Source organism: Dendrobates tinctorius, unplaced genomic scaffold (genome assembly GCF_039654945.1).
Source record: "Dendrobates tinctorius isolate UK_male_01 unplaced genomic scaffold, ASM3965494v1 ptg000290l, whole genome shotgun sequence".
Classification (NCBI taxonomy): domain Eukaryota; kingdom Metazoa; phylum Chordata; class Amphibia; order Anura; family Dendrobatidae; genus Dendrobates; species Dendrobates tinctorius.
In genome coordinates this window covers 4,259,538-4,277,613 of record NW_027361957.1, presented here as the reverse complement: position 1 = coordinate 4,277,613, position 18,076 = coordinate 4,259,538, and the positions used below count along the sequence as shown (strand labels likewise).

General features: G+C 45.3%; 1 protein-coding gene across 4 annotated transcripts in view; it reads left to right on the top strand.

Moving 5' to 3' along the window:
* Positions 1-18,076, top strand: part of KRR1 (KRR1 small subunit processome component homolog) — a 107,225-nt gene that overhangs the window by 48,465 nt on the left and 40,684 nt on the right. For 2 of the 4 annotated variants that reach the window (XM_073559995.1, XM_073559994.1), the window contains exons 3-4: positions 9,754-9,932; positions 13,318-13,452. In XM_073559995.1, coding sequence (XP_073416096.1) covers positions 9,754-9,932; positions 13,318-13,452 — 314 coding nt within the window. Of the gene's footprint in view, positions 1-8,307; positions 8,351-8,403; positions 8,761-9,753; positions 9,933-13,317; positions 13,453-18,076 lie in introns of those variants that run through there. The other 2 variants (XM_073559996.1, XM_073559997.1) reach the window with 2 other exon arrangements.

Sequence of the window (18,076 nt, the reverse complement as noted above, 5' to 3'; positions counted from 1 at the left end):
AATGTGTTGGTTTCCCCATTATAATGTGGCATCCAGGGAGCTCCCAAATAATATGGCATGGTGAGAGGCATAAATGCAGTGGAGGCTTTATCAGAAAAGAAAAAATGAGATGCTCATTTTTACTTTCATCTGCCATTTTGAGTGTTACTTTTAGAGTAGTGAGCTCTGTCAACACAGTCTTAGTAAACAATTAGACTACATGCAGGCACAGAAGGTAAATCCTGTTCGTGGACGCCATTTTAATTGTCGCACCGCCTTGTGGGATGCAGGGTCTAGTACCTCTGAGGGTGGTACAGTCACGGTGACTCCGTTGGCTCTAACAATCCCCAGGTTAGATGGCAATTATAAAATGGTGAGTTTATGGATATATGAGACTGAGGGTTATGTTGATGCCTGCAAGGTATAAGGCCGCGGAGGAAAGAACCATACACCAGAGATCCCGTGCAAACTTGAAAGATGAATTTTACTGAAGGCTTGAAACAATTCTTATGTTTTTCCATAAAACAGTCATGGATAATAGATACAATTTTCCTTAAACATTGTGTTAGTAAACGCCTTTTCTTGGTCCCGGCCTTGGGAGGATGGTAGTAACTTTTGATATAACTCACTGTGCTGCGTGAAGGGGGAGAATTAGCTGACCTTAATAGGATTGGAGTATCCAGATAATCTGCTGCGCAGCTCTGCAGCTCCTTCGCTTGTCTCAGCACTTTGTTGCTGTAAACGCGGGACACTCCAAGAAAAAGGTGCTTTTTATTAACTGCTTGTCCTAGACGAGGAGCCTCAATTTCCTGCCTCCTCTCACCACCAAGACCGCAGGTAACTACACGTTTTCAGTCTCCCACACCACCTTCATCTGCCACTTATTTTCCAATCAGAAAAACAAGTTCTAATGCCAAACTAAGGCAGAAGAGGGCAGCATAGTACTACAAGTTGTAATACCAAAACAAGGCAGGAGTGGGCAGCATAATAAGTAATTTACCTCCTCCCAAGGCAAAACAGAAAACCGTTGACACAAATGCAATCATATATTAGTAATGGTTTTTCTGGTCACTACATATACCCCCTGGTTTAAACAGAGCCGTCCCCGGCGTTTGCCACCATATATATTTTATAAAATAATACAGGTCAAAGTCTAGTTTGAAACAAAGTGCTTTTATAGTCACAATTCCCAAACAGCGGGGTGTGACACCAGCGTCTACACCTCCCCAGTACGGGGTGTAGACTGGTAACTGAGCAACATGTAAGTTGCAGTGGGGCGCTAAGTGAGGGAAGAACCCAATGTCTATAGCAAATCTATGGGGTCCATACAACACTTCCCCCCATAGGTCACATCGGAACTCCAAGATAGACTTCCATCAAAGGTAAATTGGCAGACCAGTAAATATATCGGTGGAAACCCGAATGACTGCAAAATATGTACCGGGGTAGATGTTGAGGTACCAGAAATAGAGTACTATTCTCCCTGCCCCCTGTACAAACCTCGGGCACTAAATAATCATGAAAGTATTGTAACATCCGATAAACATGCATTTTAGTGCAACAATAAACTTTATAACAAAAACCTTGGTTTCACTGTAACAGGAAAACTTATCAGTTCTTCATAACTCAAAAAACCCCACAACTACTAGAGTCTTTCCAGAGGTACAGTAGAATATCTTCTTCTTGTAGCAAATCTTCCTGCTTATAGACGTAAGTTACAGACTTAAAGTAATGCGTAAAATGTGTAAGTGTTTTTGGTCCCCGGGTGCAGGGTCGGGGCACACAGTTGATCAACGTGGCTGCACCTATTTTAGCTTGGATTATCCCGGATAAACCCCAAATTACCTTTAGAAGGGCTAGGAATTTACGAGACCACCTAGTACGTAGTCACTATATTGGGGACCCCCCTAAAACTTTTTTGGATGATCTGGCCCGGAATAGAAGGGGTGATAGTGCGGCTTGTGGCCACTGTGTGGCATGTGTGAATATGATCAAAGACGACACCTTTTTGGACTCTTCGGGACAGAAACAATTTAAGATTGTCAAAAACATCAATTGTATGTCCCTTAATGTCATATACTATGCCACATGCCCCTGTTCCTTGATCTATATAGGGTTCACCACCCGACAATTGATGGTCAGGATCAGAGAGCATGTTTTAGGCATACAAGCCGCAGCCAATGAAGAAGAGGTGCATCTACTTAAAACACTACCCAGGCATTTCAAGATACATCATAACTGTGACTGCAGTGGCCTGAAGGTTAAGGGTATTGATGTGGTAGACATGGGGATCCGGGGTGGGAGAATATCCCAACGCCAAGCTTAGAAAGAGACGCGGTGGATTTGGACTTTAAATACGGTGCATCCCAATGGGTTAAATTAAAGTTTGTCATATATTCCATTCCTGTGAACACGCTCGTCCGCTTTGGGACTATGCCTGGGCACACATGTGTGTGGCGGGTTTTTTGTTTTTATTGGTTTTAATTTTGGCTTTTTGTCTTAGTTTGTTATTAGTGTTTATTGATTGGAGCCGCTCTTAGACATCTACATCCACTACTCTTGTCTTTTTGGCGGAAGAATTCCAGGTCATCTTTCATCATCCATGGAAGAAGTGGGGGAGAAGTTTCATGATGTATTAGGCCTGGCGCCTGGTGTGATCTATATATGGCTAATGAAGAAGGTCGGACATCGGACTGTGGCTGAGGTGGTTCTGCCACGAAAATCTCCATGGATGCCAGTTTTTATGGACTCTTCCGTCTACCCACACACCCCCCCTTTATATGTATTAGTGTGGGGTATGGTGTTTTTTATTTTTATTTTTAGCCCCATAGGCTCATATATAGATATAGAAGACATTGGGAAATAAATATATTCTCTTGCTTTAACATGCATTCCATGTATTGTTTGTGATATGGTGGATAGAGAGAGGCATATATGTATATGTTTTTGTATAGGCCTTATGGTCATTGACTGTTGGATTAAGGTGATAGTCATGTTTTTATCTCATTTGCACGGAAATAGTCCAGTGTTGTTGGGGCATTGATTGTTTTTTGCTGGGGTATATCATAGAAGTTTGATGGTATATTGAAATTTTGTCCCCCTTTCTATTCCTTTTCTGTGATATATTGATGTCTTTTGCGATAAGGGGACTAAGTGTATATGTATACAACACTCTTGTATACATGCATGCCTCGGAGATAAGGCGGCCATTATACAGGCATATTACACTCTCTCTATTTTATGCCCCCAGTAGTGAAATTTCTTTATGCACCTTTGTGCACTTACATCTTGTAATGTCTGGAACAGTTGGCTCTGTCTATTTTTAATTTGTATATGTTTGTATATGGTTACCCTGTTGTTTGCCCTTTCTAAATATGGCCGCCGATGCATCACAAGTGCTGCGCATGCGTGCCTGCTGTTTCCCTCTGTGTGTGGAGTCCCGCCCTTGTCGGGTGCTGGATTACGTATTACGTATTTCCGGTCGCGTCACGGGTAGGAGGCTCCACCTGCAGTGGGACATGCGGGCGCGCGTCCGCGGCACTTCCGGTTGGCACATACAAATATGTGCACTATGTGCCTTCCATCTATGCCCCCTGAGGAAGGAGCCTAGCGCTCCGAAACGTGCGTCGGAGTAACGTGCGGACCGCCCGGTCTCCTGAAGGCATCATTGGAGGTAATGTTGTTTTGGGGTATTAACCCCTTCTGGGTGGGCAGCATATAGGTTCCCCAATGGGAGAGATAAAAATCTCCCCGTGGTCTTATGTACTCACTGGTATAATTTGTTGACCTTGTGGCAGCAGCACATAATAGTTACTGGCATTGAAGCCGATTAATATGACATAGAGCACATGTGGATTATACTTGGTAGGCACATGTCTACTTAGTGTCATGATCACTGTATATGCAGTGTGAGCTGCTTTGGTGTTCCATTGTTGGTCACAGTCCACAATTGTCAACCTGTCTTTGTGAGCACATTTAACACATTATATGCCTCTTTTAGAATTAGATTGGAATATCTTAACAATAGTTCTTTGCCTGACTGTGGCTAGTCCTGCGCGTTTAGCACTGCTGCACTTTGTTTGCTGATTGCACATGCTCCCCATTTGTCCAGTTCTGTCCTTTTTCTAATAAAGATGATACATTAATACAAAATGATATGGGATCTTTGGTCGCAAAGTTCTTTTGTGGTTTTCCACATTCTCGTTCTAAGCACCATACATATGCAGATTCCTGTTTAAAAGAGAGGTTTCAGGCTGTGGTGTAATAACCACTGTGTCCGCTAGGGGGCGCTGTGCGGATGTCCTAGGAGAAAGGATGAATGGCAGAACCATGAAGGACCGTTATGTATCTCAAGGTGGGTGGCCTTGAGATGGAGACTGATGTATGTATTGACCAGCAGTAATACTGCTGTGGTTTCGTTTCTACGTGTAAGGGAGAAGTCTCCAGGTAACTAGAGAGATGGGCAGGCCTGGTTACCTACAAACCCACCCAGGGGGTGTGTTTTAATAATGTGTCGGTCGCGAATGATCCGACACAAAGAGCCGGCTCCCCGCGGTGAATGATGGGAGCCGGCACCCCAGTGAGAGCCACTAAAATCCTTGAATGGCTCTCACTGGGCCTAAAATCCCAGTGTTCAGCAGACGTAACTCCGCCCACCGGAACAAAACTTCACCCACTAAGCAATCTAATTGGTTTCTAGTGAATGGGCGGGGTTTATGCGGTAGGTGGGTGGAGTTTAGGACGCCATAACACATATACAATAGGGATCCATTTAGGATCCAAAAGGAGTGGAAAAAGAGCCGGCTCTTTTTGGTGAGCGGAGCCGTGAGAGCTGGATCACCAAAAAGAGCCGGACTGCCCATCACTAGTGTGTTTAAAGCACTGTTGTAAAGAGTGTGAAAATGCCTGAAGGACCTGTGATGAGGTCAGAGTCATGCGACCCAGTAGGCGTGGCTATGAACGATATAATGTGGCCAGGGTGAGTCACAAGGGGTGAATGCAGGGACCTGGTTGGTCCAGTGTGGAAGGTCCCGCTAGGAGAAGCATCTCCTGGCTAACAGCCTGTGGAGTGGCTGTGTGTAATGGCTGCCAGCATCTGAGAGTCCCAGAGGAGAGAGTGGATGTCTGCAGCGTGGAGCAACAGCCATGAGGAAACCCTGACGTGGGTGAGATAATGATGAGGCTGAAGAGCCTGAGTACTAGACATTGCTAACAGAGGGAAGCTCTGTCATGAACGCTATGCTGAGTATATGAACTTTATGTTGCTGCTGTGGTTTATGAGGTGTGAATAAACCGCATGGACTGTTTCGGTTTTATGGAAAACCTGTGCCGGATGTGATTTATTGGCTGCCAAGTGAGTATCCCCTACCCGAACGACAGCGCTACCTCACAGGGCGAAGAGAACTCTTTTATGGCCCACAGCAATGGGGCCCGTACACCCCTTCACAAAAGGTCATGTCACTATCCCGAGAATAGCTGCGCCAACATCATTGCCATGGTGCCATTGCAGGAGGTGATTACCAACTGGTTTTATATTAATCCCTTTCCGAGATGTGCCATAATAATATGCACATGTTGGAATCCCTGTTTGGTGTTGCCCCCGGCGCTGAGCCTGTACCTTTCCGGGCACATGACAGCTGAGCTATACAGCTGACATGTACCTGCAACAGCCGCTGGTAGAATCGCGATCCACCATCCTGTTAACTAGTTCAATTCTGCTGTCATTCTCTGACGGTGGCATTTAACTTGCGCTAACAGAAAGCGCATCACTGGCTCCGCCCATCTGTGACCCCGTCATATGATCGTCGGCACCGATGGGTTGGCATGGCAACTAGAGGTCTGCAGCAGACTTCTGTGGTTTTCATTGCTCGATTGCTAAGAGCGCCAACCCGTGGTCGGCGCTCATAGCAGGTGAGCATTTCTGCTACACACAGGCGATCTGATCATCGCTTGTATGTAGCAGAGCTGATCAAAGTACCGTAGCTTCTAGTCTCGCATGGATACTATTGAAACATGTAAAAAGTAAAAAAAAAAATTTAAAAAGTTCAAATCACCCCCCTTTCAAAATAAAATAATAAAAAAGCAAATATACACATATTTGGTATCACCGCGTTCAGAATCGCCCGCTCTATCAATATAAAAAAAGAATTAACCCGGTCGCTAAATGGCGCAGCTAGAAAAAAATTTTAAACGCCAGAATTCCGCTTATTTGATTGCCGCTATGTAAGGAGGTGAAATAATAATAATACCTTGCTCTTCCTTCTGTAGTCATTCTTAATGTTTTCTACTGTGTATTTATTATAATCCGGTGGTACTGCTACATGCTGCCATGTACAACCACCCAGAATTAATCGTATTGCCACACTTTTATCTGTGTTACCATTTCTTGTAAATATGTTATGGTATATTGTATTTTAGATAGGGAAAGTGCAGTGCACCCTTTGGACACTAGATGGGGGCACTTTAGTATGTTCTTAGCAAGTTAGGGTTAAGTGTAGGAGGGGCTGCCGGGAGTTAAGGCTAGGTTAGAAGGAAGTTAGTTCAGATGGGGCCAGGGTGCCCGAAGTGTCCACATGGGCTATAGGCCCAGGACGGTTTGGCAGCCACGTAACGTTAATCAGCAAAGGTCCCATTTATCCACAGCTATTGGGCATTAGTACAGTGAGCCAGAACAGCAGCTAATATGTGGCGACTCATCGCTTGGGCGGACGCTTTTAGGGCCCGAGTCGGACGGGCTGCAGAACAGAAAGATGCTGTAGCTTCACAGGGAGCAGTACAGACGGGTCGGATGCTTTTCCAGAGGCAACTAAACCAGATAGACATGCTTGGTGTCTATGAACACGTAATGATCTGGAGAATCATAATGGCAGGTCAGTTTTAGCATTTAGTGAACCTAGCAGAAAAGCCAAACAAAAAACAAGTGAGGGATTGCACTTTTTTTTGCAATTTCACTGCATTGGTGTCTTTCAAAAGTACAACTCGTCCCACAAAAAACAAGCGCTCAGGCTGGTTTCACATTTGCTTTTTTTTTGCGGTAATTTAGCGCTAAATAGCGCATGCGGTTTTTTTTCCTATACTTTGCATGGGATGCGCTTATGTGCGCATACACATGCGTTTGTACGCGTTTTACCGCGCATGCGTTTTTTTGCGGTATGCGCTCGGGCGCACAAAATGCAACCTGTTGCATTTTTTGTGCATCCGACTTGCCTCAAAAAAACGCATGAGCGCGCAATGCGTTTTTTTACAGCAAGACACCCAATATAAGTCTATGGGTGCGCATATGTGCGCATTGGCATGCTTATGTATGCGTTTTTTTGCACATGTGTTTTTTTTTGTTAACCATGGAATTTAGGGGTTTGGGTTAGAGTTAGGGTTAGTTAAGGGGGTTTAGGGTTAGGGTTGGGGTTAGGGTCAGGGTTAGTTAGGGTTTAGGGTTTGGGTTAGGGTTAAGTATGGTTTGGTTAAGGGTTAGGGTCAGGGTTATGGTTAGGGTTAGGGTCAGGGTTAGGGTTAGTTAGGGTTTGGGTTAGGGTTAAGTATGGTTTGGTTAAGGGTTAGGGTTAGTTAGGGTTTGGGTTAAGTATGGTTAGGGTCAGGGTTAGTTAGGGTTTAGGGTTTGGGTTAGGGTTAATTATGGTTTGGTTAAGGGTTAGGGTCAGGGTTAGGGTCAGGGTTAGTTAGGGTTTAGGGTTTGGGTTAGGGTTAAGTATGGTTTGGTTAAGGGTTAGGGTCAGGGTTAGGGTTAGGGTCAGGGTTAGTAAAGTCATGGTTTGGGTTAGTGTGAGGGGCCACCTAATGTTGGAAAAAAACGCAAACGCGGTAAAAACGCACTAAAAACGCATACAAACGCATAAAAACGCTGCGTTTTTTTCATGCATGCTCATAAAAATGCTTGAAAAAAACGCAGCAGTTGTATGCTTTTGTATGCGTTTTTTCAATGCGTTTTTTTGCGGGAAAAACGCGCTGCAAAAAAAAGCAAGTGTGAAACTAGCCTCACATGGCCATATTGACGGAAAAATAAAAAAGTTATTGCTCTGGGAAGAAGGGAAGCAAAAAACGAAAATAGAAAAACGGAAAATGGCTCGGGGGTTAAGGGATTAATTGGAGTCACCCTTTACTCTATTTATCCTCCTAGAAATGTCTGAATCGCTCTGGTCTGCAGGATACATTTCTTCTGACTCAGCCTTTTGAAGCTGGTCTTGCATATTTATGTGGCTGTCAGTGATGAGGGCTGATAGAAGAAATGGTGAAGCATCGTTATATGTGGCTGCTGAGGGTTGTGTGCCAGGGATGTATTTTCATTCTAGTCCGGAACCCATTGTTCCTGACCTGCTGTTGCCTGACATGGCGGACGGATTTACATGGTGCACAGGTGCTGCGTGTTCGGCTAAAGGTCCTAGTTCCTCTGCCTTCTCCGTGCGCTGTATAGGGTAGAGGACCTCTGTTTACGTCACACCCATGTGATCTGATGTCACCAGAAGAGGCGGGCGCTTTTCACCCCCTGCAAACGTGACACTAGGAGGCCGTGTTGTGCTGAGGCTGTGAAGCGATTACAATGACGGGCTGACAGGTTGGGGGCACTGATACGTGGATGTTGCTGCTGGACTTAGCCACAACTGGAGGCGGGAGGCCACGCCCCTTCCGGTGACATCTGGATGCTGCTTCCTGCCCTGCGTGTTTAGGTCACGTGCTCGTTGTAGCCGGCGCTCAGCAGCATGGCGGAGGATGCTACTCACCCGCAGCCGGGTGGCGGCAGGAAACGTCCACGGGAAACTAAGCCAGGCAAGTGCCCCCCGACTGCCTGCCCTGTGCTGCCAGTGAACGGACGTGGCATTTATTTACTGCAGTGTTGGTTCCTAGTGAGCTGCCACTGCACACAGGTGTGCTGGACACAGGGCCCAATGATATAGCACATTTGCCTCCCCCCATGGTCGTAGGCTGTAATGTGTGGGGTCATTAGCAGGCCCAGGGTCCGCTGTGTCTAAATAAGTCCAGAGCAACTCGACCTGTCGCTGCCTGTATAACTTGGCCTGCGGTTTGGGGCGGCTGACCTGTCGCTGCCGGTACGACTTGGCCTGGGGTTCGGGGCGGCCGACCTGTCGCTGCCGGTACGGCTTGGCCTGCGGTTCGGCCGACCTGTCGCTGCCGGTACGGCTTGGCCTGCGGTGCGGCCGACCTGTCGCTGCCGCTACGGCTTGGCCTGCGGTGCGGCCGACCTGTCGCTGCCGCTACAGCTTGGCCTGCGGTGCGGCTGACCTGTCGCTGCCGCTACGGCTTGGCCTGCGGTGCGGCCGACCTGTCGCTGCCGCTACGGCTTGGCCTGCGATGCGGCCGACCTGTCGCTGCCGCTACGGCTTGGCCTGCGGTTCGGCCGACCTGTCGCTGCCGCTACGGCTTGACCTGTCGCTTTTGGACACAGTTTCGCGTGGAGTTGGTTTACAATGTTTCTGCTGGCTGCAATGGAAAGTTACGTTCCCATTCGCCGTATGGCGCTATGGAAAATCTGCAGTGAAATCCACAGTGGCAAATGTCTAATTATTGCACATTTCAATCCGCAGTAACGTCCAGCGTTTCTCATTTTCCTTGCTGATTTTTTTTCTGCCACATGTAAATGAGATTTCATTCGCATTGGTACTTTTGTAATAGGCACAAGACTCCATAGCAGGAAATCTGTTGTGTTCCTGTGTCTGTGGTGAACCCTACTTGCGTTGTTATTTTAATGTACCTTGCATAAAGCAGTAACCTGGTATTTCTTTTTTTTTTAATTTTCCGCAGCTGTGAATGAATCTGAACTACTTACAGTTCCTGATGGCTGGAAAGAAGAGCCTTTCAGTAAAGAAGATAATCCAAAGGGGCTGCTGGAGGAGAGCAGCTTTGCCACTCTGTTCCCCAAATATAAAGAAGCTTACCTCAAGGAGTGTTGGCCCCTAGTCCAGAAAGCACTGAATGAGTATGTAAGTAACTGCAGAAATACAGATCTACATACTGATGGCAGGGTTGTAGTGTCACCGCTCTTATACGGGAAGCGTCAGGATCAAGGAGTTGAGGAGGAGGTTTCTTCAGCACTTTATAATGACATAGCGGCTGCCATGGTATAATTGCCTGTGAGTTTTGCATGTATGGGTTATCAAAATGTGCATTAAAGGGTTTGTCTGGTCCAAATCAATAAGTCTGCAGTCAGACTTATGAATGCCCCCAGCGCATGCACTGTGCACTGCAGGGATTCGATGCTTTCTGAGCCGGGATTGGCGGGTATGTTTACATATTGCTGACCAGAGCCCATTAAGTGGGCTGGGCCTCTCTCCATGCACTTGTATGGGGTGAGGCTGCTCCCTCTATAGTCGGCCACGCCCACTTTACGGCTGTGTCACTAGTCGGAGTGCAGCCTTGCTCAATACAAGTGTATGACGCGAAGCTACGCCCACTGGACGGGCTCTGACCGGGAGTATGTATAACTCGTACATACCCTCCCAAGGCTGGTTATCAAGAATAGAGGGGTCCCCACGCTGTTTTTTTTTTTTTTTTTCAATTAATTTAAAAAAACTGCGTGGGGTCCCCCCATTTTTGACAACCAGCCTTGCAGACAGCTGGGGGCTGGTATTCTCAAGCTTGTATGGGGCCATGGATATTGCCCCCCTAGCCTAAGAATAGCAGCCTGCAGCTGCCCAGAAAAGGCACATCTATAAGATGTGTCAATTCTGGCACTTTACCTAGTTCATCCCACTTGCTCCGTTCCCAGCCAGGCTGAACTGCCTTGACCTCAGTTCAGACCGGCTGCAAATGGAGCCCTCAGTGACCGGACGTAACATCAATGACGTCACCACTGGTCACTGAGGCTGCACTTGCAGCAGTTCAGTCACCAGTGGTTCTCAGCCTGGACGGTTGCATCTTGGCACCTTCCAGGCTGAAAACTGTTTATTCCACAGACATGGATTATGGAGTGAGACAGAATAACAAACAGGTATGGTATACTGTTGTTTTTTATTTTTGGTTTATTACATGAGAACTAGGGCTTCGGTGGAATTAGGCGTTTGAGGAGCATCACAATGTTTATTTTTAAATAAAAAAGTAAAACTGTGTCTTGTTTTATTTCTAAGGGTATGAATGGCTCAGTATTTGCTCAGGATTTGATGCAGGTGAAATCTTGCATCTGAGGTCACTGGCGGGTCACCTGCGTTTTTTATGCGTTTTTTCATTGCATGTGTTTTTTTTAATTGAAATAAAGCTAATTGAAAGTTGACTGTTGGAAGGAAAAAGTGATTTCCTGTTTGCAGATATATTGGAGTGCATTCCCACGGTCATTTAAATAATTTAAAGAAAAAAAAAAAAGCGTGGGGTCCCCTGTAGCCTTGTCGAAGCTGACAGCTAAGGGTTGCATCCCCCAGCTGTGAGTTCTGCCTGGCTGGCTATCAAAAATACAGGGGAACCAAGCCGTTTTTTTTTTTTTTTAATTATTTACAGTGCAAGAGTGGCTGATGAATACTCCCATCCGCCGCTCCTGCTCTCACTGTTATTAGCATCAGCAGGTGTCGGATGATGGGAGCTGTAGTCCCATCAGTGTTCGGAGGTAAACTTTATACCTCCGATCACAGCTGAGTGCTCACGCTGTCTTTTGACAGCGTGGGAACCGCAGCTCTCTGACCGGCGGGGTGATTTCACCGCCGATAAGAAGCGGTGTTTACCACGCTGCCATGCACATGACGGTACGACAAACACCCTGTGTTCGGGCAGCCGAACCCGAACAGTAAAACGTACTTCCTGGTGAAGTCTGTGTTCGGTGTCCATTCTTGAACAATAGGTGCTCGGTACGGACTTTTCGGGTTCACCGAACAAAAACAAGCAATTTTTTTTTTTACATAAAATACAAATCTATGGGTACAAATTTTATATATAATAGTGTGTGTAATTTTTTTTTTGTTCCTTTTTTTTTTTATTGGAAATTTCATTTTTTTTTTTTTTTTTTTTTGCAGTCTGATCACTGTCATGAACCATTGCAATACACAAGCTGTCAATTCTGCAGTGACACAAGCCTTTAAGGCCATGCTGTTAAGCGGGAGTCACATAGCAATCTCGCTAGCGAGATCGCTGCTGAGTCACAACTTTTGTGACACAATAGCAATCTCACCAGCGAGATCGCTGTGTGTGACAGCGATCAGCGACCGGCCCCCCTGCTGGTATCGCTGATCACTGCAAGAAACCTCTGGACATATTTTTCGTCGCTGGTCTCCCGTTGGCCAGCACGCATCGCTGCGTGTGACAGGCGGGAGACCAGCGATCAGCTGTAAAAAATAATAAAAAAAAATATTGTTATTCTCACCTTCCGACGTCCCACGCAGCCATCCCGCCTCTCCATGCTCCCGGTCCCAGTGATCCTTTGCACGAATGACCGCGAGACGTCGCGCTGCCGCGAGACCGTGACATTCTCGCGGTCATTCTCGCAAAGGATTACTGGGACCGGAGCGTGGAGAGAGGCAGGATGGCTGCGTGGGACGTCGGAAGGTGAGAATAACAATATTTTTTTATTTTAATTCTATTTTTTTACAGGGATATGGCATCAGCGCTAACGAAGACAGCGATGCCGTGCGCTCGGCATTGCTGTGCTGATCGCTGGTGAAGCTGTCTGTTTGACAGCTCACCAGCGATCACATAGCGACTTACCAGCGATCCTGACACGTCTGGATCGCTGGTAAGTCGCTATGTGTGACTCCAGCTTTAAGTATGGTCTAAAGGGTTTTCTGTAGCACGGATGATGTAATTGTAACATCGGGTCATCATGGCAACGGTCGACCTCCTGGGATGACTTCGCTCCCCCCCCCCCCCCCCGCACCGCTCCTGGCAGTAAGTGCCGGGTGTCAGCTGTAATAGCAACTGGACACCTGGCGGCAATAGCCAAGTATTTCCCAACCATGACATAGTGGGTATGTCAAAGGTCGGGAAGGGGTTAAAAACCTAAAAAACAATGAAAGGTTTCAAACAAATTTCTTGAGCATTTAGAGCTTCATATTTGGAGATCATTTGGCAAAAGGGTCTATATTTTTTGGGAAGGTTTATTTAGAAATTACTTATTTGCATATGTGATGATAAGAGTTTAAGATGAAATTGACATGCAAATATTCTGTAAAGATGGAGACTGGGCTTTCAGAATTTCCTCAGTTGTTCCCAGGGAATCCCAATTAGACACTGGATTTGCACCAAGCAGAGTATCTACAATTGAGCTATAAAATGTACTGATCCTACAATGAATGGAGTTGATAATGTAGGATTTAAAAAGGTCTGAATAGCACCAGTCTATATGTATTTCACAACCATTGAATAATAAGTGATTTTCTTTGTTTTCAGTTTGTGAAAGCAGATTTGGATTTGATTGAAGGCAGCATGACTGTTACCACTACCAAAAAGACATATGATCCTTATATTATTGTACGAGCGAGAGACTTAATAAAATTACTAGCCAGGAGTGTGCCCTTTGAACAGGTGAGTCATTTCTTCATCATTTGTTCACACTTTCTAGTGATTAAAGGAAAAAAATCTGCAATCCCATACAAATAATTCTTAAACAATGGACTCTCTTCTATAGGAAGGTAATAAATGCGTAGTCCCAACATGACAACCCCTGTATAGAAGGAATCCACCCCAGCATTCAACAGATTACTAAGAGTCTGGCTTTTGTAGCAGAAAACATTTGGCTGCATGCTGTGATACTTTTTCCAATGATTATAAGGGCTCTTTTTTTCTGTAAGTTAGAGAATAGTATGTCTTAGTACCTTCTATGTGGTACTTCTGGCAAAAGGCACATTGTGAAACAACAAAACCCCACACGTAAAGTAGATATGGGGGAACAAGAAGAGATCCAAACAATGCAGTAAAATGATTATTTTTATTACATTTTATTAAAGCCACAATATAAAAAAGCAGAGACAGAAATGCCATTAAGTGATGCAGAGCAAAAAGGGGATATAAGGATATATTGTGTAAAAGAAGGGGGTAAATAATAGTACATTGACTCCTCCTAGCCAAATAGCAAACCATAATATAAAAATATAAATCCACTCAAAGAGCCCTCACTACTGTGGCAGACTTGCAGGCAAATCTATAAATCTAATAACAGTGAGACAGGAGGATAATAGGATCTGTTATATACCTCCTAACATAGACAAGAAAAGGCTGAATCAAAAGGTAAATGCTTACAAAAATAATGCAATATTTTCAGCCAGCTACGGAGCTTGTTGGAATGTAAATTATGCAAGATAATTTTTACCTGTGTGGTAAGAGCCTACCATTGGAGGTGTGCTCTGGTGTTCCTTTACCTCGACGCGCATTTCGCCACCAGCTTCTTCTGGGGCACCTCCGGAAGAAGCTTTTGTCTGGTTAATAAATGCTGTTCAGAGAAATTAAGTTGGCAACTGGTAAAATTGCCAGTTTTGGTTCCAATTCGGCTCTAGAAAAATGAAAGTTGACAGTCAGTATTTTTCTCCTCTGGGTAAAATTTACAATAGTATTAAGACTGTTTGTTTTTATGCATGGTGCTCATTGTAAGAATAATTATATTCCAGACAAAGAATATAATTTATAACGGAGAGGACTTCAGATAATGTGCTCTATAAAGACTGAAAAGTCATGACCGCCAGTAAGTCAGTTTTTATAACAAAAAAAAAACACAGAAGACACAATAAAAATGCCATACTAGCAAACAGATGGCACAATAAGTATGATAAAAGTTCCACAAAAAAGTAAATTCTCTTCAGATAGGAAGAGGACTAGAACTCTAGTGCCACCTATAGGAAGTAGTGATCCTCAAAGTCATTATCGACTCTTTAAATGAGCCTTGTCACATGACTTGGAATAAAAGCCAAAACTGAAATCTCAATTTGCAGACACTGTTTTTCGGGGTACTGCCCTTTGTCATTGCAAAGTGTGATACCTGGTATGACTTTTATTCCAAGTCATGCGACAAGGCTCGTTAAAGGGTCGACATTGACTTTTAGGATTGCAAAAACAGCCCGAAAAAACAAGGCAAGTGTAAAAGCAGCCTAATGCCACCTATAGGAAATAGGTGGCATTAGGATGCTTTTACACTTGCCTTGTTTTTTTGGGCTGTTTTTGCGGCCCCAATAGATTTCTATGTAGCAAAAGAGGAGAAAAAAAATTTTTTTCTTCTCACCCATTCAGAGGATCCTCTATGGCAACTTGTATGTTTCAGAGCAGTCTGCTGGAAATCCAGATGGTAAGCATGGGCATCACAGCGTGAAAAAAAAAAAAAAAAAAGATATATATGTATATGAAAAGGTATACAAAAAGACATGGACCCAATATTGATAGCAAGTTAATTCCATAAACAATGGCTCTTGAAAGTATTCACTCTCCTTGGCATTTACCTATTTTGTTACAATACAGCCTTTGTTTAAATTATTATTTATATAGCACTATTTATTTCACGGTGCTGTACATGAGAAGGGGTCAAGGCCCCTTTACATTTAGCGATGCACCAGCGATCCCGACCACGATACGACCTGGTCAGGATCGCTGGTGCATCGCTAAATGGTCGCTAGTGAGCTGCCACACAGGCAGATCTCACAGCGATGCAGCAGCAATACAGCGGTCGTTACTTACCTTTCAGATGCGGCGATCCTGACGTCTTCCCGCCCGCTTCCACGCGTTGCTCGTGGGCGCCAGCAGGAATCGCCCGACGAGAAATGGAGCTGCGCGATCAGCGACACAGCGGGGGAGCCGGTCGGAGGTAAGTATCACACATAGCGATATCGCTGCTGCGTCACCAAATTGGTGATGCTTTAGCAATATTGCTAGCGATATCGCTATGTGTAAAACCCCCTTTACATACAAATTACAGATATCACTTAAAGTAAACAAACTAACAATGACAGACTGATACAGAGGGGAGAGGACCCTGCCTTTGCAAGCTTACATTCTTCAGAATGGTGGGGAAGGAGACAGTAGGTTGGGGGGTTGCAGCAGGTCCGGAGATTGTGAGGCGGTAGCGGTGAGGAGGCAGCGGGGTCATTGCATGCTGTAAGCTTTCTTGAAAAGGTTGGTTTTCAGGTTCCGTCTGAAGGATCCGAATGTGGTTAATAGTCTGATGTCTTGGAGGCAGTTAGGTGAGGAGCGCAAATAAGTGTGGAGGAGAGAAGGAGGTCTTGTGAGGGAAGATATCGGGAGATTAGTTTGGAAATATATGGAGCAGACAGGTTTTTGATGGCTTTATAGATCAGTATTAGTAATTTGAACTGGATACCCTGAGAGAATGGGGAGCCAGTGAAGAGATTTGCAGAGGGGAGTAGCGAGGAGAGAGATTAGTCGGGCAGCAGAGTTAAGGTTGGATCACAAAACTCAAGATAAAAAGCGGACGGCACCGCTGTTACCGTGTAACTTCAAATGATGTGCGGCATACAGAAGCCCAGCAGCTGGGAATCTCGGGTGCCAGACCTGGAAACAGTCAATCCTGGGAATCCATGCAAAGAGAAAAGGTCGCACTCATCGAGATGGAAATTTCACTGATTTATTGACATATCATGAACATGTCAAGTCGGGGGAGTGACTTAAGGAGTGCAAAGAAGGCTGACAACGGCCGTTTCACGCTGCTCGAGCGCTTCAACGGGTCCCGTTGAAGCGCTCGAGCAGCGCGAAACGGCCGTTGTCAGCCTTCTTTGCACTCCTTAGGTCACTCCCCCGACTTGACATGTTCATGATATGTCAATAAATCAGTGAAATTTCCATCTCGATGAGTGCGACCTTTTCTCTTTGCATGGATTCCCAGAGTTAAGGTTGGACTGGAGAGGTGCGATGGTGTTAGCAGGGAGGCCACAGAAAAGGATGTTGCAATAGTCGAGGCGGGAGATGAGGGCATGCACAAGCATTTTAGTAAATTAGGGTTGAGGAAAGGATTGATTCTGGAAATATTTTTGAGCTGGAAAAGACAGGAGGTGGAAAAAGCTTGGATGTGCAGTTTGAAGGACAGGGCAGAGTCAAAAGTTACTCCGAGGCAGTGGACTTCCGATACAGGGGAAAGCGTGATGTTGTTAATTGTGATAGATCAGGTAAGGGAGATCTGTGAGACGGAAGAAAGATGATGAGTTCAGATTTGTCCACATTGAGTTTGAGGAAGCGGGAGGAGAAGGAGGATATGGCTTGATAGACACTCTGGGATTTTGGACAGCAGAGAGGTGACGTCTGGCCAGAGAAGTAGATCTGAGTGTCATCAGCTTACAGGTGGTACTGGAATCCATGGGACTTCATGAGTTGCCGCATGCCAAGTGTATAGATTAAGAAGAGTAGGGGTCCTAGAACAGAAACTTGGTGGACTCCAGCAGAGAGATGGTGGGATGAGGAGGTAGTGTGGGAGATGCTGAATGAGCTGTTGGAAAGGTATGAGGAGATCCAGGGTAGGGCGAGGTCTTTGATGCCAAAAGAGAAGATCTGTAGTAGGAGGCAGTGGTCAACTGTGTCGAAAGCAGAGGACAGGTTTAGAAGGAGGAGTATAGAGTATTGTCTGTTGGCTTTGGCTGTAAGTAAGTTGTTAGTATTTTTGATCAGGGCTGTCTCAGTGGAGTGATGGGGCGGAAACCAGATTGTAGATTGTCAAAGAGCAAGTTAGTTGAGAGGTGCAAGGAAAGTTCAGCGTGGCATGTTTGAAAGCAGAAGGGAAGGTACCAGAAGTTAGTGATGGGTTGAAGAGGTGGGTTAGGGATGGGGTAAGTGTGGTAGTGAGGTTGGGGAGGAGGTGGGATGGGATATAATTTTGTAATTGATTTTGTGATGCATCAGCACTAAATAGTCTAAAGTTGGTGAAGCGAGAAAAATATAGGCATAAATTAAATTTGTGATCAACTAAATAAATATTGACATGTGCATATGTATTCAACCCTTTTGCTATGAAGGCCCTAAACATTTGTGGTGCAAGCAATTGCCTTAAGTCACATGTTTAGTGAAAGGAAGTAAACTTGTGAGCAATCTGTGTCACATGGTCTGTCAGTATATACACACCTTTTCTGAAAGGCCACTGAGGCTGCACCACCATTAACCCCTTCATGACCAAGCCTATTTTGACCTTAATGACCAGGCCATTTTTTGCAATTCTGACCAG